The following is a 27,955-nucleotide window of genomic DNA, read 5'->3' as shown; positions in this document are numbered from 1 at the left end:
TTCTGATACCATATTAGATGACAGAGAAGTAAGAAAAAGAATTCTTTATTGATGAAAAACTTGATAGAATGTTCAAAGAAAAGGGTTTATATATAACAATGCACAAACTCGCACTAATGTGTAACAAATCCAAAAAACAAACTGAACAGAAAAATAATTAATTATATCTAATTCCAATAATTTTTAATATTATTTATTTAACTTTTTAGAAAACTTGCAAGGGGATCCTGTTGGAATACTACATTAGCTTTATTTCATTTGTTTCCTGCATCTTCCTAGAAAGAAAACCAATACAAGTTTTTTTTTTCTTTTTTGAAAAAAAGAAAACGAATACAATATATATATATATATATATGAGGAGGGTTCAAACGATACCGGTGTAACTTTTACTAAGTGTTACACCGCTTAATAACTTTATATTAAATGTGAATTTTGAAAATCCAACCGTTAGATTGAAAATTCATATCTCTTAGATCATATATATCAAATTTTGTTAAAATTGAACAACAACTTGAAGGTAATCAAAGTGTTCATATTTTAGTGTATTTTGAAATGAATATATTACATCAATTTTGTTTTATAAAAATGAAGTATCAAATCATCTTGGATTAATATAAAATTTTGTATATATGATCTAAGATATATGGACTTTCAATCTAACGGTTGGATTTACAAAATTTACATTTAATATAAAGTTATTGAGCGATGTAATACTTAGTAAAAGTTACACCGGTGTAATTATAACCCCTATATTATTCAATTTTGTTTTATAAAAATGAAGTATCAAATCATCTTCGATTAATATAAAATTTTGTATATATGATCTAAGAGATATGGAATTTCAATCTAACGGTTGGATTTACAAAATTCACATTTAATATAAAGTTATTAAGCGATGTAATACTTAGTAAAAGTTACACCGGTGTAATTATAACCCCTATATTTATATATATAGAGAGAGAGAGAGAGGGGGTTATAAAAACACTATTGTAACTTTTACCAAGTATTACACCGCTCAATAACTCTATATTAAATGTGAATTTTGTAAATCCAGCAGTGTAATAGTTAGTAAAAATTACACTGGTGTAATTATAACCCCTTTCATATATATATATATATATATATATATATATATATATATATATATATGAAAAGGGCTAAAACCACACCGGTGTAACTTTTACTAAGTATTACATCGTTCAATAACTTTATATTAAATGTGAATTTTAAAAATCCAACTGTTAGATTGAAAGTTCATTACTATTAGATCTTATATATCAAATTTTATATTAATCTAAGATGATTTGATACTTCATTATCATAAAACAAAATTGACGTAATATATATAGTTCAAAATATATTAAAATATGAATTTTTTGATTACTTTCAAGTTGTTGTTCAATTTTAAAAAAAAATTGATATATATATATATATCTAAAGTAATGAACTTTCAATCTAACGGTTGAATTTTCAAAATTCACATTTAATATAAAGTTATTGAGTAGTGTAACACTTAGTAAAAGTTACACCAGTATCATTTGAACCCTGCTCTTTCTCTCTCTCTATATATATGTATAATAACCTTTACTAGAAAGTTAGAATTGTGTTACTTTCCTTGAAATCGGTGCTCCCCATTTAATTAGAATTGGTTGCCTTCTCTCTCTCTCTTTTTTTTTTTTCTTTCGGTTTTTGTTGCATTGTTGACCTTGAGCATTGTAATTTGTATGTAAAAAAATATCTGTCTATGTGAATAATTGTCTATATATGATACATTAAAAGAAAATCATATCCGAATGAGCAGCTAATATCCCTACACATGTACATATGTTGGGAAATTTTGTATTACTTTCAGTTGTATGATCTGATTTTATGTAAAGCAGATTCCTTATAGGATGTGACTTTCTCTTGGTTCATAAGACGTACGAGTCTTTCTCGAACCTCCTCCCAATTAAGCAATGGCTGATTTACCTTGAAAAACAATTGGTGAATGAGCTTTTTGGAGAAACATCATCAGCCTATTATATACTCTCCCTGTTCTTAATTATTAGAAAAAAAAAGTAATTAATTTTATGCGTATTAAATAAATTAGTTATTTTTATTAAATTTTATAATTTTATAACATTTTTTAATTATCTTTGTTATAAATGTTAAGAGAAGTAATAGAATTAAAAAGTTATGTATTAAAAAAGATATTTTTTTAAAAAATATCATTAAATGAGATAAAAGAAATTGAAATTTATTTATATTTAAAAATAAAAAGATATTTTTTCTCTTATAATAGAGAACGAGAAAATATCTTATATGATGTATAATGTTATAATCTTCATGATGTAGACACAAACATCAGTCTTTATATAATAATTTGTGCTTATATCTATATCAATCATACAAGAGTAAAAATATATTTGATAATTGTGAAATATGCAGGTAATTTTTATTTAATTTAGACAATTATTAAATATATCTTATATTTCTATAAAAAAATTTGGTCATAAAATATTTAGTCAAGAGAGAATTTTATTTTAGGATTTAATTGTTTAAATATTAGATGTTTTTAATATTTTTCTTTGTTGAGATATAATATAAGAAGAAAATAATTTAAAAATTATAAGTCTAAAAAGTGAAATCGTCGCTCCAAGTCACATGGACACACTTTGAGTAAGATAAATCCACTCAAGTGCCCAATAACTTGTTGTTAAGCCAAATCAGAGACTACACTTGGGGAATCAAAATAACTCGCTTAAAGTTAGTAGCAGATTTACTATGAGAGATAAATTCGCTCAAAGTAACAAGATCACAACTCAAAACAAGTCAAGTTAGAGAGTAATTCCTGGAAATGACATCTTGCTTAAAGTGAGCAGTTAGCTACTCACTCTGGGTAGGGTGAGAATAAGTCAGGTTAGGTTAGACTTTGAATATATAAACTAAGCTTATTCTACAAAGTTAAAGCCTAAGTTTGACTTATTATCTATTATACGCTTTTTATAGGTCTAGTATGATCTTTTTAAAGTTTGACCTAGTCTATTAGTCTATTTAAAAGCCTATTTTATATTAATAATGTTAACTAAACCAATAAACTTAATTTTAAAAAAAACCAACAAATTTATTTTTAAATACATCACTAAGAGCTATTTTTTTAATTTGTGTGATAAAATATAGTTTACATAATATTATTAAAATTTAATTTTTGAAATATATACAATGCCATAAAGAGGAGGAAAAGTGAATCATTTTCTGTTAGATGAATAATTCTTGCACAGTTATGTATATTAGCGTATACTCACATAGAGGTCGTAAGTCTATAAATCTGTAATGAAAAGGGATTATCGTATAAAAAACATTTTAAATATTTCTTATATCTATTTTGATATGTTCTAAATAATCGATTCATTTTTTAAGAAACTAAAATAATTATTATAACAATTTACAAACTAAAAAATACTAATTGTACATGAGGTGATTTGTGGGTACTCGAAATATAACAATGCCACAAAGAGAGTAATCTTATTCAAATAATATATGCATATTAGTTTTTTTATATAGATAAATAGGTTGGACTATCAGGCCTAATAAATTTTTTTTATAAGTAATTTCAATCTTTTAAATAAATAGACTTTTTTAAAAGCCTAAATTTGACCTACTCCCCTTGTTTAATGCCTAACTTATTCTCATCCTTAATTTTAAGTGGGTGAAATTCACTCAAAGTGACTACAAGGAGAGCTTTGAGTGAGTGTAGTCAGAGAGCACCTGTGGAGAATCAAACAAGTTCGCTCAAAGCGAGCTACATGGGCATCCTAAGTTAGCATACACGACCTAAAAACCTATTAAAAATGTTATAAAATATGGTCTCTAGGAAGTCTTTGGATCATACTTTTCTAAGCACAAATTTTAGAGAGATTAGAGAGAATTCTTGTGAGAGGATTATTGTAATCACAAGTCAATTAAAGATCCCTCTTTTCTTTTGTAATCTTTAGTTATAAGTGGTTAAGTTTCTACTATTATTGGAGATTGAGGTAGCTACTATACCTATGTAAATTCTTTGTACTTTTTATTCAATAAAATCTTAATTCAATTAATCATTTTTAATACTTAATGCTTGTTGTTGCCTGATCAACCTATGTATGATTTCATAATTTTTTATCGAGGTTTAATCGAGGTTAGAAAACCCTTTTAAAATTATGATCTAAGTAAAACACTATTAACATTTATTACTAATTGTACGGTCCATGTCGGATTCCGACCTGCCTACTATGTATGTCAGGCCGACTGTAGCTCTCGCCGATATGTCAGGCCGACTGTAGCTCTCACCAATATGTCAGGCCGACTGTAGCTCTCGCCGATATGTCAGGCCGACTGTAGCTCTCGCCGATCACCCCTCTAAGAGTGGTTCGGTTATTATTCGACTTGGTTTCTCTACTTAACCTGGTCGGTATATTTTCGATTCCTTCCGCTTACAAGAACTAACTAGGCCAATACCCGACTGTACCCTCAGTACGGGTATGGTCGGTCGGGGGCCGACACAACTCTCGCATACAGGGACTACCCGATAGCAAGGGCAAGGTCCCACTGTCCCTCACCAAATATTAACCAGATCAAAACGGTTAAGGAAATTCCTACATTCTCGAGGCCCATAAAGCCCGTAAACAAGAAACTATAAAAGAAAAAACCCTAGAGTTGAGAAGGCAGATTACACTTTTGAATGCTCTGGCTCTAAGGCACGATCTAGGAAAAAACCCTAGTCCACCCTTTGGCCGGAACATTTTGGCGCCCACCGTGGGGCTACGGTGAAACTTTTCCTACGCCCCAAGTAACACAGGAGAAGCCGCACTTTACCATGGCGAGATGCGACACATCCAACAACGACTCACAACACCCTACCATGGAGGAGGTGATGGCATTGATCAACGGATTGAGGAAGGAGATTGCGCGATCCAGGGGGAGAGAGGATGCTATTCAACGAGAAAACGAGGAGATTAGGAGGCGGGCGGACGAGATGCAAGCTATGATAACGGCCAACGCCAGGACGGTGGAGGAAGATGTCATGATGGAAGTCCCCAGGGATTTTTGACCTTTTTCGGAGGCCATAGAGGCCGAGACCATCTCGAGGGATCATCGGATTCCCCAAGTTGAACCTTTTGATGGAACTCAGGGTCCCAGTTAGCACTTGACGAATTTTCGCGCTCAAATGTTGATTTGTGGAGGAAGTATGGAAGTCCGCTGCAAACTATTCATGGGTACACTCAAAAAAGCAGCACTGGATTGGTTTAGTGGTCTCCCTGACCGATCAATCACCGACTTTGATGTCTTTAGTCGGCTCTTCATGACACAGTTCGCCGCTAACAAGAAGAAACCACCGATCACGTCGGACTTGTTCGATCTCAAACAGCAGCAGGAGGAGTCGTTGAAGGACTTTCTGCAAAGGTTCAATGAGGTCGCCTTGAGGATAGCGTTCTTGGATGAAAGGATGGTAGTCATCGTGTTCCAGAAGGGCTTAAGGTCTGGAGCTTTCGACATCGCGCTAGAGAAAGCGAGTTGTCAAACGATGTCGGAGGTGAGAGCTTTCGCCCTGAGTCACATCAAGACAGAGGAGGGACAAATCAACAAAAGGGCAGCTGAAAGCCGAGAAGCTGGGGTCGTCCCAAGAGATTTTTATTCCATATAAAAATGTGAAAAGGTTTTTTGCTGAGAAGGTTTTTAATGAGGCACCGCAAACCAATAATTCCTGAATCCTAATAAACATCATCCCTTATTTATCTTATATGATTTCTAACATGTGTTATTTTGAAGGCACCACAAACTCGTGATTGTCGGCAAAAGTCCGGCTGGGCGAATATAAATAACTCGAAGACAAACTCGTGATTGATCGGTAAAAATCTGACTGGGCGAGTATAAATAACTCGAAGACCAAACTCGTGATTGATCGGTAAAAATCTGACTGGGCGAGTATACATAACTCGAAGACCAAACTCGTGATTGATCGGTAAAAATCCGACTAGGCGAGTATAAATAACTCGAAGACAAACTCGTGATTGATCGGTAAAAATCCGATTGGGCGAGTATAAATAACTCGAAGACCAAACTCGTGATTGATCGGTAAAAATCTGACTGGGCGAGTATAAATAACTCGAAGACCAAACTTGTGATTGATTGGTAAAAATCCGACTGGATGAGTATAAATAACTCGAAGACCAAACTCGTGATTGATCGGTAAAAATCCGACTGGGCGAGTATACATAACTCGAAGACCAAACTCGTGATTGATCGGTAAAAATCCGACTGGGCGAGTATAAATAACTCGAAGACAAACTCGTGATTGATCGGTAAAAATCCGATTGGGCGAGTATAAATAACTCGAAGACCAAACTCGTGATTGATCGGTAAAAATCCGACTGGGCGAGTATAAATAACTCGAAGACCAAACTCGTGATTGATCTAAATAACTCGAAGACCAAACTCGTGATGGATCGGTAAAAATCCGACTGGGCGAGTATAAATAACTCGAAGACCAAACTCGTGATTGATCGGTTAAATTCTGACTGGGCGAGTATAAATAACTCGAAAACCAAACTCGTGTCGATCGGTTAAATTTTGACTGGGCGAGTATAAAATAACTCGAAGACACAAATTCATGATCGCTCGGTAAAAATTCAAACTAGGGGGAAGCAAAACTCATCAGAGAACACCCAAAATACTAAATCATTCTAGGGAGATCGACATTTGTCTGACCCGTAGGCTTATCATGTCCCACACCTCGGCCAAAAACGCCACATCTTAGCTAGAAGAACATCTTTTTATTTCACTCTCGGAATGGTGGGCATGGGGGCTATTAGTTGGATTCATTTTAACTCGGAAAATTTTCCACTCATTTTGTGAGATGGTATTTTGTCGATCGGATTGTCAAATTTCATTGTAAAAAAAAAAATCTCATCATTTATAGTCAGAAATTATGCGACTTGATTTTGGTGAATTTCGACTCGGTATTTCGGTGACCCAAGGTGACTGAGTCGGATAGTTAACCGACTACTCCATTTGAAGCTTTTTAACTGGGTGAATTTTCTCACATCCCCTACCAGAGCCCGAGGAGCCACGAATTGAGATAACGAGTCTGTGAATCTTCTTGGTCTGTCCCTTGCCTTAGCCATAAAAGTGTGCTCAACAAGAATCTGACTGTATGTATCGACTGAGGATAAGCCTTCTCGCCTTGCACGCTCAAGGCTGGAAGGCTAATGTACGGTCCAGGACGAAATCCGACTAGGGGCCTCCACGAGGGACATGTCGGCCATGGCTAAGCCGACCCCCTATCTAGCAAAGCCCTTCCGCCTTATAGGCTCAGCGCTGGAGGGCTAGTGTACGGTCCATGTCGGATTCCGACCTGCCTACTATGTATGTCAGGCCGACTGTAGCTCTCGCTGATATGTCAGGCCGACTGTAGCTCTCATCGATATGTCAGGCCGATTGTAGCTCTCGCCGATATGCCAGGCCGACTGTAGCTCTCGCCAATCACCCCTCTAAGAGTGGTTCGGTTATTATTCGACTTGGTTTCTCTACTTAACCTGGTCGGTATATTTTCGATTCCTTCCGCTTACAAGAACCAACTCGGCCAATACCCGACTGTACCCTCAGTACGGGTATGGTCGGTCGGGGGCCGACACAACTCTCGCATACAGGGACTACCCGATAGCAAGGGCAAGGTCCCACTGTCCCTCACCAAATATTAACCAGATCAAAACGGTTAAGGAAATTCCTACATTCTCGGGGCCCATAAAGCCCGTAAACAAGAAACTATAAAAGAAAAAACCCTAGAATTGAGAAGGCAGATTACACTTTTGAATGCTCTGGCTCTAAGGCACGATCTAGGAAAAAACCCTAGTCCACCCTTTGGCCGGAACACTAATAATAGAACAAACCACTTATAAGTTATTGTTGGTGCCTAACCATAATATAGGTTGTTTAACAAAAATTTCCTAGGAATTAGAATTTTCCTTAAACAATCTAGAATTTCTCACCTAAATAATGATAGTTCAAATCTAATTGCAGGATACTGAATTACTTTATAATTTCAATATTAAATGAAAATTCAAGAGGAATTACATAAAAGAGTCAGTGAATCAATATTTGACTGTTTTCATTACATAATTTCAAACATTTTTCTTACATTATTGAATTTTTCTACTTTATTAAATTCTTATATTTAATGCTGAAAAAAATCTAATTTTTTATTAATTAATCTATTTAGCATCAATATTTAGTAAAAATTATAACTCAAATTCTTGTGAATTTGATAATTTAGACTTCTATCCAATTTAATATCTATGACAATTGAAATATTTGTAAATGTGTATAATATTTAGTAATATAACATCTATTATTGAAAATGAAGTGTTCATAAGCTTTACACAACTTGCAAATTAAGGTTTAGCCTGGTGCTTTATTATTGACTGTTGAACATCACACTTACCATTATTGTAACTAGAATTCTCTTCTGCTTTTACATAACTAGCAAAAGTTTTCTTTTCTTCACTTTATTTTTCTTCTGAGAACTTGAAGAATATATTGTGCTGTGCAGTAAGCAATAGCCTGAACAGTGACCATTGGATTCACACCCAAAGCTGAAGGAAAGACACTTGTGTCTGCCAAATAAAGGTCCTCCACTTCCCATGTCTCCCCCATTTGGTTCACAACTGATTCCTTTGGATTGTTACCCATCTTACAGCTCCCCATTTGATGGGCAGAACATAATGGTGTTGAAAGATCTGTGAAAGGCCTTGAACTTTCTTCTTTGACAAATTTCTCAAGCTCATTATAGCTCACCTTCTTAACATTTAAGCTCTTTCCCTTGTTGTTATGAGTGCCAATTTCTTCAGCTCCAGCAGCTGCAAGAATTCTCAGTACCTTCTCAATTCCCATTTTTAAATTCTCCTTGTCCACATCTTTCAACTGATAACTTATACATGTAGGTGAATTCACAGTTCCTGATCCTTGATCCCTAGCCAGTGCAAGCACATGAGCTGTTCTTGAGAACTTGCGCATTCGATCTTTTATATCCATTCCAGAAGTCCATGGTGTTAGAATTGAGAACATACCAGGGTGCAATGCAGGTGTTTGGATCACTGCCCCATATCCAGATTTGTCAAACTCAGCAACAACTGTGGACATTGCTGTCATAATCCCCCCTTCATAGCTTTTCTTATGTTTCTCTGGCCACACCTCAGGTGAAGGTGAATCAGGAAAGTAGCCCCAAGCCATTGCCACTGGATGAAGATGCAAGTGTCTTCCTATGTTTTCATTCTTCAAGCCACTTCTTTTGAGTAATGCTGGAGTACTAAGTGCTCCACAGGCTACAATTGTGACCTTGGACTCCACTACACAAATGTCTTTGCTTCCCTTTTGTTCAATTGCAAAGGCCACTCCACATGCTATTCTTCTGTCTCTTCCTTTCTTTTTCTTGTGCAAGACTTGTATAGCCTCACAACTTGGAATGATTGCTCCATTACCTGATTTCACCAAGTCCACTAGCCATGTCTCTGATGTACCTTTCTTCCTTCCATCCTTGCACCCCATGCAACACCAGCCACAGTAGTGATCCGATGAAGCATTCCTGGGAATGTTACTCACTGGATACCCCATTTCCACACACCCTTTTCTCAAGACTGCATTATTGAACCCTTCCTCTTCAATCTCAGATTGAACACCCATTTTGTCACAAACAGCATCCAAGGCTTCTCTGTACAACATACTTTCAAACAGTTCTAGCTCATAGCGTTCACACCACTCCTTGCATACATGTTGAGGGGTTTTAATGCTGGCTGACCAATTGATTGCAGACCCCCCACCAACTGTGGATCCTGCTAGTATCAGCACAGACATGTCATCTGTTGCAACCAAACCACGTGAGAGGTACATTTGATCCATGCTAGGTCCTTCAAGAAGGGAAAGATTATTCCTAGCATAATAGCTTCCTTTCTCCAAGACCAAAACTTTATAACCAGCATTTGCTAGAACTCCAGCTACAACCCCACCTCCAGAGCCAGAACCAACAACCACTGCATCACATTGGATAACTAATGATGGAGATGACATGTTAGAAGCCTTGGCCTTTATAGGAGTGGTAGAGACAGAGAATCCAAATTGTCTTAGAGAATCTGCAATGATGTCTCTTGGGTTATTTATATGCACAAGACCTTTGTAAAGTGGTCCTCTAACTTCTTCTACTTCTTTTTCCTCTTGTCCTCCTTCATTTGATGTTCCATGAAAAAAGTGATTCTTCAACTGTGCTTTGAACTCTGGATCAGGTCCACAATATCCAATTGCCTCCCATGATGGATTATCTTCTGCTTCATCTAGCTGAAAATGAAATAGTTATGGTTCATATGTTGTACACGAATAATCTTAAATACTTAATATTTCTTCAAAAATAAAAAATTTCATAAATCCAACCCTTGAATCTTGATGATCATATGCGTGAAATTTTAGATGAATGGAAGATTCATTGTTTTGTAATTTTCTACCTGACATTTAATTATATGTTGAGAAGTATACAATATGTTGAAATAAAGTTGATTAATGAAGTATACAAAAAAAATTATAAATTCGATCTCGTTAAAGGTTCTATTAATGAAATTCAATATAAAGTTAGAGAAAATTGCATTCATTTTCATCGTTTCTTTATAAATGACACACTTCTCTTCTAGTTTTCAAAAATCATCTACCTTCCTTATTAGTTAAAGTGAGAGAAAGAAAAAAAAAATAATTCATATTTTGCCAATCATATATGTAGTTATCATTCATTTTTGAATTACATATAATGTTTTGTCTTCTTTTTAAAAAATTTCATTATTCTTTAATTTAAAAAATAATAAGTTCTCATTACATTCTTTGAAATTGTTCCTTGAAGTTAATATACTCCCTATGTTCTTTATTATAAGTAAAAAAAAAATTGATTTTACATATTAAAAATTTAGTTACTTGTATTAAATTTTACTACTTTTATAAGATTTTTCTTCAATTGTCCTTATTATAAATGTTAATAGAAATAGTAGAACTGAAAAGTCATTATATTTTATAGAAAATATTATTAAATAAGACAAAAATAATTAGATTTGCTCATATTTAAGAACAAAAAATGTATATATTTTTTTTCTTATAATAGATAACAGAATAAAATTATTTAAATAACAACTCATATAATATTTAAGATATAATTTGGGAGTTAAAATTAAGTAAGAGATCAAATTTCATTCAATTATTAGTACTTACATTAATAATTTGTTCTCTCTTAATATTGCACAAATGATGTTATAAGAGATTATATGTGTTACTTAGATAAATAAATAAGAAATATTAGTTTTCACTTAAATACTAGAGAGAAAATATGTGTCATCTAAAAAGACCTCAAAAGATATTTGAACAATTTTCTCATAAAATTATTGAGTAAAATAACTTGTGTAGATACACATAAGCTCTTCCAATGGTTTGCGAGAGTAGTATTACTGGTTAAGCATATTTTTTCTTACTGACCACTCAATAGTAGCAGCTTTATATAGCAAGACTAGAGGAGCACTTGCTATTGCTTGGACCTTAACATACTTCCTTAAGAAAAGCACATTCATTTCTTTAACGTGGATCCCTTATAAGAACCCAATTTGTATTTAGGTGAGGCAGCATCAATAAGATCCATTCTATTCGCACTCTATTTTCCTCTTCGTACTTAAGTAATTTTTGAAAATGTATTTTTATATTTTGAAAAGTAATTTCGAAATGTTTAAAAACAAAAGCAGGGCAGTGCAATGAGAAAAGAAAGGGTGCAAATAGAATTCTCCCTTGAACAATTTGCTATTTTAAAATCATAACTGCGTTTGTATGATTGTGTTAGTTCAATTCTAAATGTATGCATGACATTGTCGAAATCCCTAAGCAATCTCAACTCTTCTCATGATCTTGTTCGGGAAAGTGGCTGCTCTACTCTCATCTGCATGGTGGACTCTAGGGTGTTGTTTATTTCAATGATTTAACTATGATTGAATCGTGATAAAACTGATATTAATAAAATAATAATAATAATTATTAATTATAAATATAATATTAAATAAATATAATATTATATATAATTTTATAAGACTAAAATTTCTAATAAAATGTTATGTATAATTTTTCAACATTTAATGTGATATAATGTTTAAATTCAAAACAAGATATAATATAATATTTAATTTTAAATTTTAATAAAATATAACAATATTAATTAATAATAATAATAATAAGTTTACATTTAGAATAAAGGTATCAAATTAATATAATATAAATTGTAAAAAAAATAAGGATATTAAAATTAAAAATTAACATAAATGATTAAATTATATTTATATGACAAGTATTGAAAATAAGTTATTCAAATTAAATTTTAAATATAAAAAACAAATTTAATTGAATTGGTTCAATTGATTTTTGATTGATTTTGACCAATTTTTAACTAGTTTGTTAGCAAAATGATTAGGACCTATTCTCGATCAAACTAGTTCAACTAACTAGTTTAATCTGATTTTCAAAGGTATGATGGACACTTATTAAGTATTATGTTTTCTTTTTGATACTAAAAATTATTACCACAAATGTCTCGTTACTTATATTCTTTAATCAATGACTAAGATTTTTTTCAACTTAAGGATGAAGTCGTTGTTGAGATTCATGAGTGATGAATCAAGCTCAGCTCTAAAGATTTGAGAAGTTTTGATGATAACAAAGGATACAATACAAGCCAAGAACAAAGGGCAAGCTAGTCAAGAAAGGAAGATATGAAAGAACACAAAATGTAATAGGGATAGCCTACATGTTCTTATGTTTTGTGTTTCCTTGTTGAAGTTATTTTTGCATGTGTATGTTTTGTGCTAGAGTAAATCTTAATCTCGATTGACTAAGAATGAGTATGATGATGATTTAAATGACTTGGAAAGATTTAGAAAGTTTTCTAAAAGTGTGAAATTGATTTTTTGAAAACTTACTCAAAATAATCGATTATCATTATGAATAATCTATTATTCCAGCAAGAGGCTCAGGGAACCTTGCTGTAATAATCGATTATCTGATAAATAATTGATTATTCTATGAAATACCCTCTAGAATAATCGATTATCTAGCAAAATAATCGATTATTCTGTTCTTGAGTGGTTTCCAGAAATCATGAAGAACAAAATAATCGATTATCCTAAGAAATAATCGATTATCTAGGTCTGGAAAACTTTATAAATAGTTTTCACACTTTGAAACAAGACAAATGAGATGAACTGAAAATAGAAGAGAGAAAAACTGATTTTGTGAAGTCTTTGTGACCTTCTTGGAGTGTTTTCTTTGTGAAACCAAGAAGAGAAATATCTTGTGAAATGCTTTGAGAGAAATCATCATCATCACTATATTCTTGGAAGAGAAGGATTAAGATGTTTCAAGAATTCATAGTCTGATTTGCTCAGCTTCTAGGTGAATTCGTTCCTTTAATTCTTTGTGTAAAGTGTAAAGAAATCTTGAGTAGGTGTCTCAAGTGGTAAGGAATTCTTGTAGTGGGTTTCTACAAGAAGTGCTTTCTTGGGGGCAAGAAAGTGTCTATCTTGAATGTAGGAGTGTATGCATATGTGGTATGCTTGTAAAACTTCTTCATTGAGATAGTGAAACAAATCTTGATCAGGTTATGATTGAGGACTGAATGTAGGTCACATGTGGAGTGACTGAACCAAGATAAAACACTTTGCACTCTTCTCTCATCTCTATCTCTTACCTTGAATCATCTTTAATTGAATGCAAAAATGGTTGGTCTTGATTGATATGTTTGTATGATTAATAATGGTTTAAACTGAAACATTACAATTGCATGTTACTTGTTTCTTAGACTAAATTCAATAAAGATTAACCAAGAATTCATATAGGATTCATTCCCATTTGTTAAAGGTTCAATTAACTTTATTGAGAATTCATATTAGAAAAGTTTTTGAGTTAAATAAAGATCCTTAAACTCTGAAAAAATTTTAAGTGTCATTGTATCCAATTCACTCCCCTCTTGGATTGAACCATTCTTTTCTATCAGTTGTGACTAAAAATATTACTTTCTATAATAGTAAACTTAAATGAAAATGAATCATATTTTCTTATTAGAAAAAATATCTATTCAATATTCCATAGTTTTGTGTAGAATTAGAAAGCAAATATAAATTAAAGCCCATACTTTGACACATTGCGATTGTTTTGAATGACAAATATAGTGTAAATATATTTTCATTACATATCAAACCTCACTAGATGGAAGACTAAGGTCATGTTTAGCACAGTACTAAAATTTCCATTTGGGTTTGTCTTATCAGCTATATTGTGGGGGCATAGGGGATATGTAGCTTTTATCATAGTATGGAAGCTAAATGAATGACTTTCGATCGACCCAAATGTTTTGCAGCTAAATGAATGACTTTCCACCCAAATGTTTTACTTTTATTGAACTGGCATCATTTATTTTTTCCGTAATTGTGAGACACTTCGTCATTCAAAGGGTCTATTTGAATTTATCACCGAAACATTAATAAGTAGCTATGAGTCACAATCTCAACTTTTTAGTATAGTATCTGAAATTGAATGAGTAAACATAAATGACAATGGAGGGGAAATAGTGTTCCAACCTAATTAATTAATTAAGGTACTATTGGAATGACTTTCCCTTAGCTATAACGTATAAGTGTAACCCCTTATGCACATTCTTTAATTTAGATGTTTGGTTATTTACACATGCTAATCAAGTAATACCATAATGGGGGAAACTCCTAGCATGTTCTTTAATATGAATAAATATCCTGACCATTTTCCCTTGACTTCCATCTATATACACCAACCCACTCAAACAGTGGCAATAAGATTTTTTTAATCAACAAATATTGATAATTAGTGAGTTACATTACTTCAAAGAACCAGTTCTATGTTCTTCTTCCTACACCACCACATACCACTTTATAACTTCTCAGTTAGAAAACTTTTTAAATGGAGACAAGTTTTGTTTAGTTGAGTAATTATTTTGGAAATATATTCTAAATTAAGAGTAATGATTAAATAATTTCTTTGATGATTATAATGTTTGATTGCTCCTTAATGTTATAAAGAAATTTGCTTGGACTGCAATTAATTTCCTGCAACTAAATATTGTTAAATAGATTTATAGCTTTTAGTTGTACTATCAAATATGAATTCGATTTGTATTATATTGATAAATACCGTCCAAATTAATTTTCTTTCATTATAAAAAATACTATATATAATGATATATAAAAAATGTCATTAAAATATAATATGTATAAATATAAATCTATTTAATATATATTTACATACAATTTTGTTAAGTTATGTTAATTTTAAATAAGATTTAATAATATATATATATATATATATATATATATTATAATTTATATTTATATTTTTAATAATATAATAACATATATTATATTTATAATATAATTAAAATTAATTTTTAATAATAAATATTATGTCAGATAAGATGTATTACTTTATGACAATTTTTTAGTGCTTTACAACCACATAATTGATAAGCTGTTTTGGGATATTTCAATTCTATTTAGAAATAAAAATCCTATAATTTGCGTTCTATTTGAATAACTTCTCTAAAGTCACAAGTTAGTTGAGTCGGTGAACAGAAGTGTGTGCTGTCTTGCATTTTTAATTTATTGTCGCACGAACGAGGAAATGAGTGTATGTGCACTGTGCATGCACAATATCACTAAGATATCCAGTATTTTAGGTGCAATATATATATATATATATATATATATATATATATATATATATATATAAAATTTATTTAAGTACATGTATTATTGCTTCTTGGATCTGGAAGTCAACATCTTTAAAATATTAATAAGACATTTAATATATTTTTGATACTTTTAATTATTTGTAAGATTCGGTATAAAATAACTATGATTTTCTTATAATAAAACTTTTGAATATATATATTTTCTAATTTTATTTCTTTAATACTATCATGCCTAGAATTAACATTTGCCTTTCATTAATATCAAAATAAAACATAAAGTTAAAGTTGAATCGAACTTCAAAATTATATATATATATATATATATATATATATATATATATATATATATATATATATATATATATATATATATATATATATATATATATATATATATATATATATATATATATATATATAGGGAGCATATGAAGTGAGAGAGAATTTATTATGAGAGATGAGAGAGTTAAAATATAACCCTTAGATTAATTTTCTCTCACTTGATTAAACTTCAAATTTTCTCTCACTTGATTAATCTGAGAGTTATATTTTAACCCTCTTATTTCTCATAATAAATTCTCTCTCACTTGATATGTTTCCTATATATATATATATATATGAAAAACTTTTTTTCAAATGGATTTTCTCTTACCGTTAATAATAAATCCTTTTAAATATATAATTGGGCAAACATTATGGGATATATTTATTACAAAAATAAAGAGAAATTGTCATAAAATATATCTTCCACATTAACTTAAGAAAAAAATTAAAATATGTTTTTAATCTAAGTATATTAATATTTTCTTTTAGTCTCTAAGAAAGAAATCACTCTTTTTCCATTCTTAATTTATTTATGAAAAATGTGTTATTTTCATTTTAACCATGAGAATTATATGATAAAATCAGATTTCAAACATAAGATGTATAACTTTTCACCATCTGGTTGACCTAATGATTTGAAAATGTGTTATACATAATTCTTATTTTCATAAATGAAAATAAAAAAATAAGACATTTTTCATGATTTATTTATAAGGAATAAATTTCAGTGATATATACCAAACTCAAATATGCTTTATCCTTCTAAAATGAGAACCATAAAAAAATTTAAGTGGCTAAAACATAAACATTATTTTATTTGAATGAATTAAAAATATATTTAACATGAAAATATTATGAGTTACAAAATAGTAACTTAAAGAGGGGCCATATTTTTCATCTTTTTGAATCCAACTGTTAAGAATGACAGATTCATTTAAAAAAAAAAAAAATTAAACTAACCTCCATCCACTTGCTCCTTTCTTTCCATCTTTTTCTTTCCTCTCTTTCTCTCAACTATATTTCTAGACATAAAATTAATATTTAAATATGTTTTTAATCCCTTAAATTTAATGTAAATTTGATTTTTATCCTTTAAATTTAAAATTATTATTTTTAGTTCATATAATATTAAAAAATTTTATTTTAGCCTTTATATTCAAATTTTGTTAAAAATTTATCAAATATTATTACATAAAATTTACTTATTGATATCCTTATTAATAAAAATATTCCATTAAATCTGGTTGATTGATATTATATAATTGTCTTAATTAGTCACTTTTAAATATGTTATTGATAACTTAAGAAACTAAAATAAGATTTTTAAAAATTACAGGAACTAAAAATAATAATTTTAAATTTAAGAAACAAAAACAAATTTATCTTAAATTTGAGAAAAAAAATATATTTAAGCCTAAAATTAATTAAGTTGATATTTTTATAAAAAAATATTCATTATCTTTAACAAAAAGAGATCCTTCATTGTAAACATCGACAGATCTTACATATATCTTATATATTAATATTCCCAATTCGAAAACATAATGGTAGCTAGGTAAGGAAAGTGACACATATTAATTAATGTCATAGAAAGAAAAAAAGCAGTCACTAATTAATGCCAAATAAAGAAAGAAAAGAAAGAAAGAATGAAAAGGAAGAAGGGACAATTAATGCATCTATTTCTTAATTCTTGCAAGGTCTGTTTTTACTGCAGTTTGATAAGAATGAGGTCATTGATTACCTGCGTGAAGAAGACAAGGAGGGTGAGAAGCTTGATGGTTCTGAATAACATCCTAAGGAGTCGAAAATAACTGAGTGACCAAGACTGCATAACTTTTTGGCGTTTTTGCAGAGACATGTCAGGGAAGCTTTGGAAGAACGGAAACTTTGTTGAGAGACTCGCCATGCCACATAGTATGAATGTGCCAAACCATGTAGATAGTAGCCATAATGTCAATAGCAACAACCATGTTCTTGGGTGTTTCATTTTCTCACTTATTAATATCCCAAGCTACAAAACACAGATATTGCTAAAATGTAGTATATATGATAACAAAAAAAGTTCATATTTTTTCATTAATAATATAAACTTGTATAAAAGAAAATCAATTTAAACCTTGAATAATTTTTTTTTTGTATTAATATAGACTTTTTTGAGCATAATTTTACTCTAAAGGTATATATTTATATGTGTAAGAAGAATCACTAGACTTAGACTTAAATTAAGTAATGAGAGTTAGAATAATATACACGGATCTTTAAGTCCACGATGGATAAAAATAAAAAAAAAAATTGTATGAAAGTTTTAAAATGATAAAAATGATTTCAATTATTCTCGCGGGACACAAAAGTCAAAAACCATATTACAATTTCTGAAACGATTGATGCAAGACGAATTACACAAAGACTAAAACTTACCATATGTCAAAAGTGAAAGCGAAATAAGCGAATTTTTTTCAATCACCATTAGCATAGAGTTTTATGATATGTTCATACCTTAGAGATAGTAATTAGAAGGAAAAAAAAAGTTTCTTATCGTGAGCTAATATACATTATGAACATTATTATTTTGGAACAACTAAATATTTGAAGGATTATGATTTTATGTCAATTTAGTGTGTTAATAAAGATCATATAATTAAGTTACTCTACTATAATTAGAGAACCAATTCTCTCTTTAGTTTTTTAAGTCTCCTCTTTAAAAATTTTTTCTGACATTTAAAATGTATGCAGCATATTATAATTATAAAATATTATACAAAATAAAGAAGGAAACACTGAACACTTTGAGTATAATTAATTATATGAATAATTGATTATTGTATAATTAAATATAATCAAAATAAGCTTTTATTTAGTTTAGTTTGCTAATAAGTGATTTTAAGATGTTTAATTATATTTTAATTAAAAAAATTAATTTTTATATAGTAAATCATCTTAAAATAAAAAAAAAAGAACTATTGAAAAATAGTCATAAATTTCAAATTTCAGTTTTATAAAACAACTTACTTTTTTTTAAAAGAAAAGTTTATTTATAAATTTCACTTAATTTCTCGAACAATCAATTTTTTTCAAACAAAAAAAAATCAATCATAAACAACTTTTATGTTTTATAAAAACAGCTGAAAAAGTGAAAAATAATTTTTTTTAAGCTCAGTCTTGGTGATTATGTTAAAAAATAACTGTTTTCCATTAAAAAAATAACCTTTTTTGTTAATATTATATATAGAGATATAGAGTTTGTAACGAAACAATCACCTTTGGTTAGATATTCCTGTCATATAAAAAGTGTGACTTTGTGTAGAAGAGAAATGAGAAAAATGTAGAGGTTTGTATGAGTAAATTTATTCAAAAAACATTTCTATAAGAATAATAAAATAGAAAAGAAAAATGAAAAAAAATTCAAAATTAAAATTAAATTATACATATTTTATTTTGTAAAAATTATATATCTCTTATGAATTTTTATAAAATCTTATTTTTAACTCAAATATAAACTAGTCTTAACTCATAAAAAAAACTTATTTTTATTTTTTTCTTCTACTTTTTTCATAGAATTGGTTTTGGATAAGGTTCTTGAACATCCCAATATTCTAATAATACATTGGACGAGTTTTTACAATCTAAGGGCGAATACTATAATTTTATTTCTATAATAGACAATGCTTATTTTGTCTTCTAAAGAATCATGAGGAAAGAAAAATATCTCGAGTTAATTAATGGAGTAATGTTTGTAATCTTAGAGGGGTTGTATGTGAAAAATAAAAATATAAAATATAAAAAAAAAGGTTTGTGTCATTTGATTAAACAAACAAAGAAGATGAATGTTAGATCTCAAGAAAATGAGTGTAATTTCTCCAAATTGAAAAAATAAATTAAAAAAAAAAGTCATGCAGACTGAAATCATATAATATTGTAAACAAGAGAATAGAAGAAGATAAACTTTAAGAAAGGTTGAAATACATGGTGAGGTGTTCCAGCCATGGAAGATGAAGTCCGATAGAAGTTGGCAACAGGTTCGTGGAGAGAGGCAACAAGGTTGTTGTCGATGGAAGGTACGATGGTGTCACAGAGAGCAACTAAGGACTTCATCTGCCTTGGAGAGAGAGAATTTTTAAGATGTTTTTGCTCTTTCTCTCTCTCTACACCATCTACAAGATCAACCAAAGTGTGAACTTTTAACTCGTTCGGACTCAACCCTGACCCGACCCTCAAACCACCACTTCTGCTGTTGCTTTCCCCATTCTTCTCCATACTTGTTATGTTCCTTTTCCCTAATAGCAAATGCCATATATATATAACTCTTGGTGCAAAGCCTCCGGGTTTCGAGTTCATAAAATATGATGGAGAAACTTTAAGTATAGTTTTTTTTTTTTTTTTTTTTTTTTAATTAGGTTTAATTTTGTTAGTGTTTTTCTTTCATTAGTGTTGGGATTTATCTGGATATTATGCATTTGTATTAATAAGTTCTGTTTGTTATTAAAGAAATAGGGAGAGTGAAGAAATAATTTCGTTGATGTGAGAAATTAAAAAGGTGGATCTCACATCTCTTGATTTTCACATTTATATACATGTAAAGGTTTTGAGAGAGCTATGTTGATAACATTGGTGGTTTTTTTATTTATTGAAAGTTTATGTTAATTAATTTTTTTATTTTTAAAGTTTTTTTAAAAAATTAATTTTATAAACAAATATTAGAAGTTTAAAACTGTCGAAAAAAATGTTATTCAAATAAACAAAATTGTTTTTCGAATACATTTTAACGCTTACGAATTTAATTTTTATTCGACTACGAAACTTTTATTCAACTAAGAAACTTCTATTCAGATATAAAACATTTTATATTATATTCGAATAAATTTATATACTTTAAAATTATTTAATTAATTTAAATTTATTATTTTCATTAGATTTTAATTAAAAAATTATTTTAAAATTATTTAATTACTTTTAACTAGTTATTTTTTTTCAAAATATTATTTTTACTACAATAAGTTGTGATAATGTTATATTATTCATAGTGGTTTTGTGATGATTAAGTTGAGTTGTTTGTGTTGAGGGACTCATGGGGTCTAAGGATTCCTTTTGGGTTGTTTGACCAATTTGGGGCACTTTTCAAAACTATTTAGGTTAAAACTCTATTTTGGTTCCTTATAATCTTTTTTTGTTTCAATTTAGTCCCTCATTAATTTTTGGTCTCAATTTGGTCCCAAATTAATTAATTGGTTTCAATTTAGTCCTAAATTAATTAATTGGTTTCAATGTGGGACTTTCCGTCCAAATTGCTTTAACGGTGTTAACTTTTGACCACGTGGACGCCACGTAGATGCATACGTGGCATCCACGTGGATGAGAATTTTTTTGAAAACACCTGGACCCAGAACGGCCCGTTCTGAAACCGGAACGGGCCGTTCTGGGTGCACTTTTGGTGTGTTAATTTTGCATCCGGAACGGCCCGTTCCAAGTACAAAATTAACACACCCAAAATGCACCAGAACGGCCCATTCCAGTTTCAGAACGAGTCGTTCCGGTTTTATTTTATTTTTTTATATATAAAATATTAATAATTCTATAAAATATATATTATTAATTATATTTTAATTATGTTATTATATCCAATAAAATAAATATATTAATATTTTTTTTATATTTTATTTTATTATGTTTATCTTATTAATTTTTATCATTTTATTCCTTTAATCTTAAATAAGTTGCAAAAAATTATAAAGTGATATTCCTTTTATCTTATTAATTATTATATTTTTTAATAAAATTAATTAAGAATATTGGTTTAATTGTATTTTTTATCCCTCAAGTATTACAATTGTGCAGTTTTGTGATCTCCAAGATTTTAATTGCATAATTTTAGTCCTTAAAGAATTGCAATTGCGCGATTTTGGTCCTTCAATTTTTAATTGAACAATTTTAGTCCCTCAAATATCATAATAGTATGATTTTTGTTTCTCCCATTAAAAATTAATAATTTTAATAATATATATATAATGTTTTAAAATTAAATAATTATTTATCTATTCAAATTAACGTATATTATAATTTTCGATATTATATCAATAATATTATTAATATATTTATAGATAAACTAATAATTTGATAAATATAACTTGTTATATATTAATATACCTTTACAAAAATATAAGTATATTAATTAGAAATATATATCTGATCTTATATATTTATATTTTTGTAAAAGTATATTAATATATATTAAGTTATATTTATCAAATTATTAGTTTATTTATAAAAAGGGTAAAAATATTATTGATATTAATTTATCAGTAATATTAAAATACTAATAATATATAAATTTTATTTATTTAGTAATAGTAAATATATATCATTTGATACATTAAAAAAAAATATACGTTAATTTAAATAAACAAACAATTATATAGTTTTTAAACATTATATATATATATATATATATATATATATATATATATTAAAATTTTAATGAGAAAGACTAAAATTCCACAATTATGATATTTGAGAGATTAAAATTGTTCAATTAAAAATTGTGAGACTAAAATTACACAATTATAATCTTTTAAGGACTGAAATTACTCAATTAAAACCTTCGAGATCAAAATTGCATAATTATAATATCAAAAACACAATTAAGTAAAGAATATTTTATTCACAGTTCTAGAACGGGCCGTTCTGAAACCAGAACGGCTCGTTCTTCTTCACTGGTGGTGTTTTAATTTTGCAACCAGAACGGCCCGTTCCGGTTTCAGAACGGGCCGTTCTGGGTCCAGGTGTTTTCAAAAAAATTCTCATCCACGTGGAAGCAATTAATTAATTTAGGACTAAATTGAAATCAATTAATTAATTTGGGACCAAATTGAGAAAAAAAATTAATGAGGGACTAAATTGAAACAAAAAAAGATTATAAGGGACCAAAATAGGGTTTTAACCAACTATTTATGCAAATGGGGCTGTTTTAAAACTATATACACCTTTGAGGTATTTTACTATAGTGTCGCTATGATCCATAGCGACACCATTGACACGTGAAATTTTTTAACTCCAAAGAAGCCATGAAAGCCATATTAACAATGTCGTTACAACCCATGACGACACAAAACGGCTTCAATGAAATCGCTATAGCCTATAGTGCCACATTTTAAATAATTTTTTATAAATTTTTTTAAAAAATAACAAAAAAAAAATAAAAATAAAAATAATTATAATATACATGTAATTAAATTGAAATTTCATAAAAATTAAAATTTCACAGAAGTATAAAATTAAAATTTTATACAAATAGAAAGGGAATAACATAATGTAATTCGAATTCGAATTACATTATGTTAAGCCAAGGTCGAATTCGACCTTGGCTTAGAATAGATCGTACCAAGGTTCGAATTCGACCTTGGCTTAGAACAATATAATCCGTGCCAAGGTTCGAATTCGACCTTGGGTTAACATAATATAATTCGTGTCAAGGTTCGAATTCGACCTTGACTTGTCGCAATATAATTCGTGCCAAGGTTCAAATTCGACATTGGCTTAACATAATGTAATTCGTGCCAAGGTTCGAATTCGACCTTGGCTTGTCGCAATATAATTCGTGCCAAGGTTCGAATTTGACCTTGGCTTAACACAATATAATTTGTGCTCATGCAGTATAAAATTGAGAGGATATGTGTGGAATGAGTATTTTTTATTAATGCTGTGGGTGTGCCTCGTTAAAAACTCTCTCAACCAAAACCTATTTTTCTATTTTTTGGGACAAAAGACTGAGTAGGGAAATGAGTGCACAATCCATTGATACATTTCAGCTGAAGTAAAACTTGAGATGAGTGGCATTCCAAGTTCGCGGGATGGTCTTGCTGCTGAGCTCTTCTAGTCGGTATGCCCCATTTTCTATGTCTTCCGCAACTCGAAATGGGCCATCCTAGTTAGGTGCGAGTTTTCCTTCTAATGGGTCTCTTCGTGCTTCACCTTGTAGTCGCCATACCAGGTCGCCTACCCGGAAAGAGCGAGGTCAAACTCGTCTATTGTATCTTCTGGAGGCTCGAAGTTTGCAAGCTTCTTCGTGAATTCGAGCCTCCTCTCTGAGCTCGTCAATCAGGTCAAGGTTGACTGTCATTTCTTGAGCGTTTTGTTCGCTGTCAAAGGTATGACGCTGATGAGACGTCAAGCCGACCTCGACTGGGATCATGGCATCGGCTCCGTAGGTCAGCCTGTAAGGCATTTCTTGCGTTGTTGACTGAGGGGTGCAATGATACGCCCAAAGAATGCTGGGGAGCTCATCAACCCATTGTCCTTTGGCACTGTAGACCCCTAAAATTGCCCGGGTCGGAAATAAAGCTTGAAGACTCTCGAAGACTGAAGGAAGATCAGCCAGAAGGACTCCTGGAAGGCCCTAGGAGGGTTCTCTGTAGGTCTAGAGGTCTTAGAATAGCCCAAAATAAGGAAGTGGAGGGAATGAAGCCCAATACGGCCGTACTGAACTTAATACGGCCGTATTGAAGCTTCAATACGGCCGCAGTGAACTCAATACGGCGTATTGAAGTTTCTGAAACTTCAATACGGCCGTACTGAAATCAATACGGCCGTATTGAAGCTTCAATACAGCCGCAGTGAACTCAATACGGGCGCATTGAAATTTCTGAATTTCAATACGGCCGTATTGAACTCAATACGACCGTATTGAAGTTCAAAAATTTCAATACGGCCGTATTGATTCTGTAGCCCGTATTGGGCCTGTTCCCTATAAATATGACGTCAATTGGACGTCATTTCACACTTTCACACTCAGTTTGGACTCCCTCCTTGAGTATTCTGGGGTTTTTGAGCAGTGTTCTGCCCTAGAAATCTCTCTGGGAGTCGATCCGACGAAGTTCTGGAATTCCGAGCACTTAGCTTGGAGATTCGAACCTAGTCGAAGGCAAATCCTCCGGATTTCCATAGTCAAAATTTTATAGGAGGGAGCGAGCGAGCTTGTAGAGCGAGGGAACGCCAAAAAGCTTCCCAGTTTTACTCAATATATAAAAGCACGCTTCAAGAGGTTTCTTCTTAAATCCTTCCTTTTACTGCTTTCTGTGTGCATATTTAAACTGTCATCATGTAGATAGTTAATTTATAATCGCTTATAATAAATAGGGGTAATTTAGTAATTTTACACTGTTATTTTAGAAATAATCTGTCATAGGGAACCCGAAAGGGGCGCTGTGGGGTGCTAACACCTTCCCCACGCGTAACCGACTCCCTTACCCAACTCTGGTTGTAATGGCCAAAGTTGATTTATAAAATCAATTGCCTTATCCCTTTTTCCAATGTTTTGAGTAAAACATTGGTGGCGACTCCACGAACCCTCCTTTTGCGAAAACCACTAATCCATGGAGGGTCCCGCTTGGGATTAATATGGATTGGTGAGACATTTAATAAATAAATTGGATAAGATCGACAAGGTCTCAGTTTGAGAACAAGTCGTTCTAATAATCCAATACATTTTCAAAAACTAAAATAAAAGCGAGCTCGACCGTCTTCGCGACCGCCGAGGCCCGTTTGGGCCGGTGGCGACAGATGGCGACTCCACTGGGGAAGCCTCGAGAGTCAGTCCCATTTAGTGACAGATTATTTTTAACAAATAATAGTTAAAATTACTTTATTACCCCTCACTTGTATGATAACATGTTTATCTATTTGGCTTTAATAACTGTTGTATTTTTAAATTTACGCAATTGTTTGAAATAAAAACTGTACACAAACCTTTGCACACAACAGTTCCCTCTATACCCGGGGGCATGAGTGATTAACCATAGGGAGTGGATGTTAGTACGGCCGGTTGTCGAATGGGTCTATAGGTGCCCGTAGACCGTTGTCGGAAAACATCACTCAAGGTGATAACCATGAACTTGAGTCCGACGGTGCGTTGGAGCTTTCCATCGACCTACGACGAGAGGAATTGGGTCCCTATAATGGGGGCACCTTGGGGGCCTTTGACCAAGTGAGAACAGTTAGATCCTCCTTGAATATGCACTTTTCTGCAGGAGACCCCTACCTCGTGATTCGCTCGTGACTGTTCGTGGATGAGTGAATTGTTTGTGTAAATGCTTATGTGCAATTGTTTGTGCATTAATAAATAACCTCGTGATAAGGTCTAAAGAATAATCCCCATGCATGAAAATGTCATGACATGAGAGGAAAAACCAATGTGTGAAAATATAATAAAAGTAAGGAGCATAGGCATCATTATCAATAATACCTCATGCATCCTCATCATCATTTGTAGGTTCACTAATACCCTCTCGATGTGAGTGAAAGAGACCCGTGACTATTGAGATTCTCCATTGTGGAGAGATAATAGCCTAGGGAGGGTGATAAACTTTCATCTTAAAAAGGCAGCGCCTCAAAGATGAAAGATTATCAAGCTCACATCAAGAGTGTATTCATATCATAAATAAGCTAATTAGATTAAATATTCATTTTTAAGAAAGTGGCTGGTCATCTCTCTGTCCTCACACGCGCACAGAAAATCAAAAAGATGGAAGCGCTGGAGGAACAATATAAGAAGCTCACAACTGAGCTCTCACAGCTCAAGGAGCAAATGGCGCAAATGATGGAACTCATGCGTCACCACAACATACAAGGGGCTGAGCACAGTGACCATGAGTCCCATCATGTTGGAGGAAGAGTGGAACAAGAGCTGAAAAGTGGGAAGCTAGCTAAACCTTCCCAATCATTTAAAGCTAAGAAGACCTTTGGGAAGAAGAAGGAGGGAGAAGTCAGTGCCGTAACCATCTCTTCGTCTTCTTCCACTTCGAAGTCAGGAAGATCGCAATTCAAACCTGTGAAGAAGTTTGATAAACTTCCGACCACGTATAGCGACATCCTGCCGAAGCTAGTGGAAGCACGTCTTCTAGCTTACGTTCCACTAAAGAAGATTGATCCACCATACCCCGATTGGTACAAACCACAAGACAAATGTCTATACCATTCGGGGGCATCGGGGCATTCAACGGAGAACTGCAGAGCTCTCAAATATAAGGTCCAAGACCTTATTGATGCCGGGTGGATCACTTTTGATTCGATAGCGCCCGACGTGAGCAAGAATCCTCGGCCGAAGCAGGATTAGAGAGAATAACAAGCCATGATAGGGCCCCTCCACTTTTTTTCTTTTAGGGACTCATGATCAGTACCCGAGATCATGAGGACCTTTCCATGAAAATAAGGGTTTTGTACAGTTTTACATACATATATCAATAAAGAGGCATTTTTCATACATAACTCTCTCTTTTGTTCTTTTCTCTCTTTCCTCATTAACATTAATAATTCTAAACCTAAACAGAACCAATAAAATAATTATGTCTGTAATTGTTCGCTCTGACCGGGATCCGAAAGTTGAGGATAAACGGGTTGAGTTGGACAGTGATGAGGAAACCATTTCTCCGGATCCGCAAAGATTGCTAGATCAAGAAGCTCGTCAAGAGAAATTGGAGACTATAAATTTGGGGCATGGCCGAGAGATAAAAGAGGTCAACATTAGGACCCATACCAGTGATGAAATAAGGACACATGTTTCCACTATGATTATAATAAAATCATTCTTTCTCATTGCTTCTTTTCTTGCTTATAATAAAATTCTAAACCACATTTTTTAACCCTGTTTGAGTAAACATGAATGAGGTTAAAATCATCTTAATAATAATAAACCCACATCATTTTTATGTGGAAGTGTGTGTGACAACTTGGAGCACCTTTTCTTGGCCTCAATAAGTGCCATCATGGATAAAAAGAAATCCTTTAAAATAAAAGAAGCTCGGCGGGAAACCCAAAAAGGGGTCTGCGCAAAAATAAGAGCAAAAG

At 31.5% G+C, this 27,955-nt stretch overlaps 2 protein-coding genes across 2 annotated transcripts; one reads left to right on the top strand and one right to left on the bottom strand.

Annotated features, from left to right (window-relative positions):
• Positions 1–5,206: 5,206 nt before the first annotated feature.
• On the top strand, positions 5,207–5,662 carry LOC109812822 (uncharacterized). The gene has a single exon (XM_020376888.2). The coding sequence runs from the start codon at positions 5,207–5,209 to the stop codon at positions 5,660–5,662; it is 456 nt and encodes a 151-aa protein (XP_020232477.2).
• Positions 5,663–8,330: 2,668 nt separating this feature from the next.
• On the bottom strand, positions 8,331–20,441 carry LOC109792571 (long-chain-alcohol oxidase FAO4A). Its single transcript, XM_020351992.3, has 3 exons — positions 20,084–20,441; positions 17,862–18,131; positions 8,331–10,344 (listed from the first exon to the last, which is right to left on the bottom strand). Exons 1-3 carry the CDS (start codon positions 20,372–20,374, stop codon positions 8,518–8,520), a joined length of 2,388 nt encoding a protein of 795 aa, XP_020207581.1. The 5' UTR covers positions 20,375–20,441; the 3' UTR covers positions 8,331–8,517.
• Between the last annotated feature and the right edge of the window lie 7,514 nt (positions 20,442–27,955).

The sequence above is a fragment of the Cajanus cajan genome, chromosome 5 (genome assembly GCF_000230855.2).
Source record: "Cajanus cajan strain Asha chromosome 5, NIPB_CcT2T_4, whole genome shotgun sequence".
Lineage (NCBI taxonomy): Eukaryota > Viridiplantae > Streptophyta > Magnoliopsida > Fabales > Fabaceae > Cajanus > Cajanus cajan.
This window is presented reverse-complemented; position numbering and strand designations above follow the sequence as displayed.